At 38.1% G+C, this 8,639-nt stretch overlaps 1 protein-coding gene across 1 annotated transcript in view; it reads right to left on the bottom strand.

Annotated features, from left to right (window-relative positions):
* PRR16 (proline rich 16) overlaps positions 1 to 6,836 on the bottom strand; it is an 82,166-nt gene extending 75,330 nt beyond the window's left edge. Inside the window, exon 1 of the mRNA XM_010002363.1 lies at positions 6,698 to 6,836. Coding sequence (XP_010000665.1) covers positions 6,698 to 6,836 — 139 coding nt within the window. The remainder of the gene's footprint in view (positions 1 to 6,697) is intronic.
* Between the last annotated feature and the right edge of the window lie 1,803 nt (positions 6,837 to 8,639).

The raw sequence follows: 8,639 nt of genomic DNA, 5'->3' as shown, positions 1-8,639 counted from the left end.
TTCCCTACTGAGCCACAGTGTAAAGGATGCTCTGAACAACTGACTTGCTACGAAAAAGGAAGCTTCGTTTTCTGGCACGTTTTGCCAGTGTGTCAGGTTTACGTGTCAAGTTGTTTACAACAGGTAAACTGCAGGTGTGGTTTATACAAGATAGTAGTAGCAGCCTCCACCTAAGACACAGGCAGTTCCAGACAGCTCAAAGACACTGTATCCAGTGGAGAGGACATCACATTGGAGCAGGGGAAGAGTGTGAGGAGGAAAAAGCAGCAAAGTATTATGAACTGATCACAACGCCCATTTCCTCTCCCCCAATGCCACTTACAGACAGAAGGTAGAAGAGTCAGGCATGAAGCTGAGCCTCAGGGTGAAAGGTTAATTTAGTTTTGTTTTCATTAGCCGCTATCATAATCCGTTATTAATTGGCAAAAATGAAATTAATTTTCCCCAAATTGAGCCTGTTTTGCCCATGGTGGTAATTGCTGAGTGATCTCTGTCCTCATCTTGATCCACAAACTTTTTGCTGCATTTTGTCCTGCTGTCCTGTTGAGAAGAGAGAGTGACAGAGCTGCTTGATAGGCACCTAACAGCTAGCTAAGGCTAGCTCACCACAGTCAGGGATTAAAAATGCCCTTTCCATTCAGGAAGCTTGTCTTGTTGAGATGCTTCTAGCCTCACCTTCAATATGAAGCCAACAGCCAAGTGGGAAATTAGTCCCTACATTAAGCTGTTCCCAGTGTTCAGGTCCACAGCCTTTCAGACCAATGGAACACCTCAGTTATTCACTCTGGCATGAACTCTACAAAAAAGAAAGATTTGCTCATACTACATAGATTCCAGAATATTCTAAACTCTAAAATATTGACTCATACTTGAACCAGTTGGGTATTCAGCACACAGGGCTTTTTATTTTTCATGATCAGAAAATACGGAAGGGGGAGTTAAAGGTTTAAAGTTAAAGTATTTAGGTTTCCTTGTTTTACACATTTTGAAGTCTTATTAAGGTAAAGGTCATTATTTGAAGTAAAATGAGTGAGGTTTTTCTTTTTTTTAAGAAATAACTGATTTTGCTAAAATATTATGAGAGTAACCATGATGTAAAAGCAAATCAATGAAAACCATCTCAAGTGTTCCAAACCTTAAAAAAAAAAAAAAAAGGAATACCAGCCTGACACATCATCTTTTCCAAGAGTGGATACACAGTTCCTTATAGATAGGACAGCGTAATTCCTGGAAAAAATCAACACTGTTTTTATGAACATCAGCTCATACTGCTCATCACTTAAGCTTAGACAATAGACACGGGATGGAAAAGAAATATGTAGTACAGCTGCCTACCCTAGCAAGTCCCACAAAACCAGCAGGAAATCATTGTCAGGATTCATATTCAATGCTCTCTTGAAGACAGCAGCTTTGTCTTTCGGCATTACACAAAGTATTCCAAATTGATTCCTTTTTTCCTCCTCTCAATTAACATTCTGTTTCTTTAGATCTAATTACTGACGTTGTTTATTGTGAGTTTGGAAATCTTGCTCCTGGACTGCTAAGGACATTTGCATAAGGACCACTCCCTCAAATTAGAAGTTTTTAATTATCGCAATAACTTAACTTTTTCTGAGTAATGGAGAAGTAGTGTTTTTCATACTTCTTTTTTTTTCAATGCATTCAAATGAAATTTAACACAGAAAAAAATGATGACAATTTAACAGGAAAAGGGAGCTCAGTTGTCACCTATAGGTTCCCATAATCTTCTTACAGGAACTTGCAACTGATAGGACTCAATCACGTCAACATGTCAGACATGCATTCACCAAACCCACCAAAAAAAAAAAAAAGTTGCATTCATTATATTTCTTAAGCACTCCAAAGAGATCTTGAGTCGCCCAAACTGCACAATTGGTTTGCAGATGTGAAAGAAAGCAAGGATGGAAATAGGGAACTGATATGCCTAAAATGCTATTTTAAATAAGTAAGATAGGTAGCTTCTATGAGTATTTGTCTGCAAATAAATTATGTACTTGCAGACTGTGCCTAAATTGAGCTTTCAAATGCTATTTATTACAATGTTAAAATTGTCAAACTACTTCAGCAAGCTGAAAAGTATTTCCAGAACAAATGTTTCTTCTCTGCTTGCAAAAAAGATGGAAAGAAGGGTAATTGAGAAAAGAAAAAATGACAGCCATGTGATATCATGTATTAACTCTAGACAAGGGAAGGGCAGCTTACCTCTGCAAAAAAACTTGGACCAATAAAATGACAAGTTATTTTCAAAGCTGTGTTTGCATTTTAGTCATGTTCTTCCATTTCGTCTTTCTCTTTCTATCCTCACCTCATGTTAGATGAAACTTTTTTTTGGGGAAAAAAAAAGCTATTTTCCACACATATATTCTGAACAGAGCCAAAATACAATCCAAAAATGAACAATCACACTTCAAAATACTTGAAAAATAAATATTTCTAGGTGACACATTTTTATAGGGTTATATTTTTTAATAGGGTTCTTAAAGGTATTTTATTTTCAGGAGCCACTGGCTTGACACTTTCTGATTTTTATTTCACAGAACCAAATTAAGCTGGCTACAACCGCGCTGAGAAGTCACAAAGAGGTCAGAAAGGAATATGTTCAAAAAGGTGAAGAGTAACTGCCTGCAGTTTCTGAGCTGCCAACTACCAAACAAGCAGCCACACTGTCAAAATAAAACATACTTTTCAGCTGCAAAAAAAGCCAAAACTCTACTATCGTACTGGAAATGCAAACAAATCAGTGGGATTATTTTAGCATACATGTCCAATACACCCACACCAGGAGATTCCTCTCCAGGCTTTTAATAAGCAATGAAAAAATTAACCCACATGACATTGGTATGCCATTTGTTTCATCTTCCCAATTGAAAGAAATATATTAACAATAACACTTTATACCTAAATTTGAGTTAGGTAGGTTTTTCATGTCATTTACAGAAGATTGGCTAAACATTAGCCCAAATGCATTCTGTTACTTATACCGTTCAAGAAGATTTCTGTGGCTGACATTCAGAACTTGTAGTATGTAAATCAAAAAACTCATCTGTAATATCCGAGATTTATCCTTAATAATTCTGAATCTATTAAAGACTTCAAGGTAATTCTTAGCCAACAATATACTAAAAGTCCTTAAAAAATGGTAGGCAGCTGGCAGCTTTCACTAACAAAAGATATGCTTACAGAACAAGAACTGCATCCACTTAAAGAGGTGACTTTTTCTTGATGAGTTACACTGCCTTTTAGGGTATTAACTCACTTTGAATTATTTGAGAAAATAACATTAAGCCAATATCTTTTTAACTCCTCTAAATAGTAAGTAACACATTTAAATTAAAGCTCAGAAAGGAAACTGATCTGAAAAATATTTCCAATCAAGGCTCTTTTATTACCTATGTCTTAAATTTCCTGCTGTTCTTCTGTAACTGAATGGTAACTAAGAAATTCTATACCATTATACACTTTACTGTTAAATACATAATTAGAAAATTCTGGTAAATGATATGTATTAAAAATAATCTTTCTTTTTAAATTCAAACTAGTAAAGGTCAAGCACATTATTTAAAAAAGAAACAAAACAAACAAAAACAAACAAAACAAAACAACAAACCACCACAACAAACAAAAACAAAAACTCAAACAAAACTTCTTTGAAATATTCCGTTCTCTCAGGATCCAACAACAACAAATGTTAATCACAGAATGACAGAATGCTTTAGGCTGAAATGGACCCCTAGAAGTCATATAGACCAAAATCCCTACTCTTTTTTCCCTTATATCCACTGTTTCTTGGGAGGAAGATAAATTGTATATATTCACCTTGCATTATTTGCTAGACATACAATACTGTTGCTTAATGAATTCACTCTACATCTCTTTAACATCTGCCTAGCCACTTGCTTTTTTCACACTGGTAGACTTAGAGATTTATTGTGTCTCTCATCATGCTTTGTCTTCCATCCTGAACTGCGAGTAGTTTTCTAAATAATAAAGAAGTCATTTAGAAGCCCTGTTGTTACATATCAGTCTAACATTGGTAATCCCTTTTACTAGAATCTTACCTTATTTTCTTCATTTGATTGTGATGTTAAAAGTAGAAAGCAAGCAAAAATTGAATGGGATACTACAGACTAGAGCATTGGCTATGTTTTGAAACATGCAAGCAGACGTTGCAGGTTGTGACTGAATGGAAGTTTCTCTCTTTAAAACTTTGAGGCTTTGAAATCACTTGAAAAATGCTCCAAATTTGTTTCTAGTATAATTAGCATTTAGTTAAATACAGAATTCAACTCATTACAGACTCCAGTCAGCAATCCTTTTATCACCTTATTCTCATCTTGCCATACAAGAGCTTAGAAGCACTTCAGTAAACTAATTATTCTCCTCAATGTATTTACAGGCTTAAATCTGTAAAAAACAATCAAATACTTCCATTTGACTATAGAGAACATATTCTGATCTATCTTTTATTTTTTACTTCCATGAAGTTTATTACTGGGTGAAGAACAGCTGTAAAACCAGAAACTTAGAAAACTAATTATAAAAGAAAACAAAATTGAACACTAATAACACAATCTTAAAAGGCTAGGCTACCTCATATGAATGGTTTCAACCTTCAAATTACTGCAAGTGACCACTAAAAGTGTAACAGCATTTAAAATCTACAACATTCAGAGTTATTTTGTGAATTATTAGCCTTCCTCTTCTATTAAGAGATTAATGCCCTCCCCAAAAAGAGCCAGAGCAATATCTTTTTCTTTTTTTTTTTTTTTTCCTCTTCCCTGATACATTGGAAAACAATCTTCCAACCCAAGATCATACCCAAAAGTTTACTACTTGCCAAGTTTTTATTAGCTAACTTTTTTTCTTTAAGTGTAATGGGAATAAGAGAAAAAGGAAGGCACTGTTCTTAAAAGCATGCATTTTTCTTGCTCTGCCCTTAACACTGTTTTTTCTTGAGCATTAGCTTCCAGGAACTCACTTTTGTTTTCTCAGCTTTTTTCTAATGACAAGTCATGTTACAGTAAGTCACATCAGGCTACATAAGTCATGCAGCAAATACACTGAAATGCTGAAAAACACTTTTCCCCTCAAAGCTATACTTACATCAGTAAAGAAGTTAAGAGCTTCCATAGGAAAAAATAATGCCTGCATGGTTTAGGGGAATAAATAAATAAATAAATAAAATAGTACAGTCAATGGCCAATTTAATCCCTATGTTAACTCTGGTTATTCACTGGAGCTAGGCATAATTCATTCCTGATGCATGCCCAAGAAAGAAATTTCAGTCTGGTTGTTGTATTTTGGTTTGTTTGTGGTTTTTTAGAGTCTTCAGAGAAAGAGGAGATGCCTCAAAACCAATCTGCAAAAGGCAGAAACAACAGATTTGAGCAAGAGATCTGTGCATATACAGAAGCAAACCCTGAAGATGTACAGTTCTGTACATTGCACACTCAAAATGATCTCTCCTGCTAGCTGACTAAAAGTAACATCCCACTGCAGCCACAAAGTACAGCTTCCAGTCTCAGAAAAAAAGTCTCCCCCAAAATAAAAACGGACTGAAAGTAACATACAAGATGCTTTTAAACTTAGAGAACTACAATCAAACAGTAAAGCCTTCATCTAAGAAGAGTTCTATAAAATGATGATCAGGAAAATACAGTTTGCCTGACATAGATTCTGCATACAACCTGATACACGCTCAGCAAGAAAGCAGGAGGATTAAGGCAGTTTGCAGCTCCAGAAACCTTACACGACACAACAGTCATTCCCATGTGTGGGGGGTTGACCCTGGCTGGACACGAGATGCCCACCAAAGCTGCTCCATTACTCCTCTCCTCAGCTGGACAGGAGAGAAAATACAATGAAAGGCTGGTGGAGTGAGTTAAGCACAAGGAGAGATCTATCATCAATTACTGCCAACAGCAAAACAGACTTGACCTGTATAAATTCATTGCATTTATTGCCAATCAAATCAGAGTAGGATAATGAGAAATAAAACCAAATATTTAAACATCTTCCCATCATTCTCTCCCTTCTTCCCAGGCTTAACCTTACTCTTGATTTGCTTCACCTCCTCCCCTCCCCTGGTGGCACAGGGGAGTGGGTGGGGAATGGGAGTTAGGTTCATTTTATATTGTCTCTGCTGCTCCTTCATCCGCAGGATAAGGACTCCTAACACTCTTCCCCTGCTCCAGCATGGGGTCCCTCCCACAGGAGACAGTCCCTCATGAACTGCTCCAATGTAAGTCCTTCCCACAGGCTACAGTTCTTCACAAACTGCTTCAGAGTGTGTCCTTTCCATGGAGTGTAACCTTCAGGAATAGACTGCTTGAGTGTTGATCCCCCACAGGGTCACAAGTCCTAGGGACCATCCTGCTCCAGTGTGGGCTCCTCTCTCCACAAGGTCACAGGTCCTGCCAGGAGCATGCTTCAGCACGGGCTTACCATGGGGTCACAGTCTCCTTCAGACACATCCACCTGCTCTGATGTGGGATCCTCCATGGGCTGCAGGTGTATACCTGCTCCTCTGCAAGTCTCCATGGGCTGCAGGTGAACAACCTGCCTCACCATGGTCTTCGGCACAGGCTACAAGGGAATCTCTGCTCTGGTGCCTGAAGCACCTCCTCCCCCTCCTTCTTCACTGACCTTGTTCTCTGCTTAGTTTTTTCTCACATACTCCCACTCTTATCATCTGGCTGCTTTTCTGCACAGGTCTTCTTCCCACTTCTTAAATACACTGTACCAGGGGCACTACCACCGTCATTGATGGACATGACCTTGGCCAGCAGCAGGGTCACCTTAATGTTGGCCAGCATTGGCTCTGTAGGACACAGGGGAAGCTTCTAGAGGTTCTCACAGATTACATTCTTGTAAATCTTGCCATGCAAACTATGACACCTGACATTATCACAGCTGCATGTTCTCCTCTTGTCCACTCTGATCAAGTTCAATATGACAACTTAATCCAAACAGCACTGCTTTGAAACAAAGCTGTTCAGTTCCTCTTCCTCCAAGGAACTCTTCACGGCTCACTGGGATTGTTTCTTGTCAAGGCAGGAGGGCTTCTGATATTAGTGGCCATAAATCCTGGAGCGTGGCACTCAACTACAAGAGGAACTGGTAAGGTCAGTGCAAAAATGTGCCAGTTGCCCTAAAATACGGGATATCTTTAAACCGAATAAGGAGCTGAAAAAAACCCACCTAACAAACAAAAAAACTACACCCCCAAAATTAAGCTATTCTTAAATAGCTTAAAAAAGAGATTTTTCTAACAGTATATGTGAATGTATTTACTCACAGCTCTTTACTGCCTTTAGGTCTTTGCAGCTATTGCACTACTGCACTGATAAGGGCTAGAAATCTTGAAACCCTTAACATTGACCTGCCATGAAAGATACGCTGGGAATGCCAGCATGTAATGCTTGTTTTTGGGTTTGGAGATTCTGAGAAAATCAGACAAACATGGTATTGCCAGGAAGCTTGTAAGCTGGTGGAATCTGAAAGCAGCTATACTGAAAGGGAGCCGGTGTGTCTGGGGTTAGCATTTCTTTGCAAAAACAGAGAAGGCTGGCTTTGAGAGACGAGAAACTACTTCTAACAAGTTTCTGCAGTTTATAGTCTACTGGTGGGCAAATAATGGGGAGAAAAAAAAAAAGAGTGATGTCATCTGTCCACTAGGATTCCTGGCTTCACCATACAAGGCTATAATTAATTGGGAGCAGGTGAGCCATCAGTCCCATTTCTAGCATCAAGTTCTTGGCTGTGTTGCAATCACTTCTTCTCAGAGACAGGTTCTGCTGTCACTAATAAATACCCGCTTCCATTCTTTAAGACAGAGTGATTACTGATGGAGAATGGGCAGCTGTACAAGAAAGTGGTTATTCTATGATTTAAAACATTCATGTATTGTGCTGAGCACTCTTACTCATACACTCCGCTGAACAGATTTCGTTATCATTACAGGCCAAAAAATATTGTTATACTCTGATGGCAGAAATCTTATGAAAAATAACATTGACTGCTGAGGAAGAGGGTAGTCACCAGCAGCTGTAAAGATTACTGGAACATCCTTTTCCCAGATCTTGAAAAATATAAACTTGCCTCATCCAGAACTATCCAGAATGTTGTTGCAAGATGACTAACCTAGTAAGTCTTTTTGAAAAAGGTTCCTCTCTACTGGAATACTTTTTCAAGCATTAAGTTGTTTTTCCTTCTCCATCCTCCACTGTATGCTCTCACTCTGCCTGGCAGCAGGAACAGCAACAATAAAGTATCCATGATTAAGCCACAGAGTTACAATTTTCAAGCGAGAATTTGTGAGCTTTCTTCAATGATACCCCACAGAGGTAGGGTGGATATTTCTGCAGAAAACCATTACCCTCCTCCTACAAAGTATTTGAAAAGCCATAGCTGAACTTATCAAAATGATTAATATTGTTTTCCTGTGCTTCCAGTTAACAGTCACCCATTGATTTTTGTCTTATCCTTGCACAGCAAATCACTAAGGATATTCTGCTGTAGTATGTGGTACAATACAGTCCTGATAAATAACCAAATAATAGAAATAATTTTGAATCACAAAGTACGCAGCTTGCAGATTTCCTTCCCTTTCCCTTCTC

Source organism: Chaetura pelagica, unplaced genomic scaffold (genome assembly GCF_000747805.2).
Source record: "Chaetura pelagica isolate M959 unplaced genomic scaffold, ChaPel_1.0 scaffold387, whole genome shotgun sequence".
Lineage (NCBI taxonomy): Eukaryota > Metazoa > Chordata > Aves > Apodiformes > Apodidae > Chaetura > Chaetura pelagica.
This window is presented reverse-complemented; position numbering and strand designations above follow the sequence as displayed.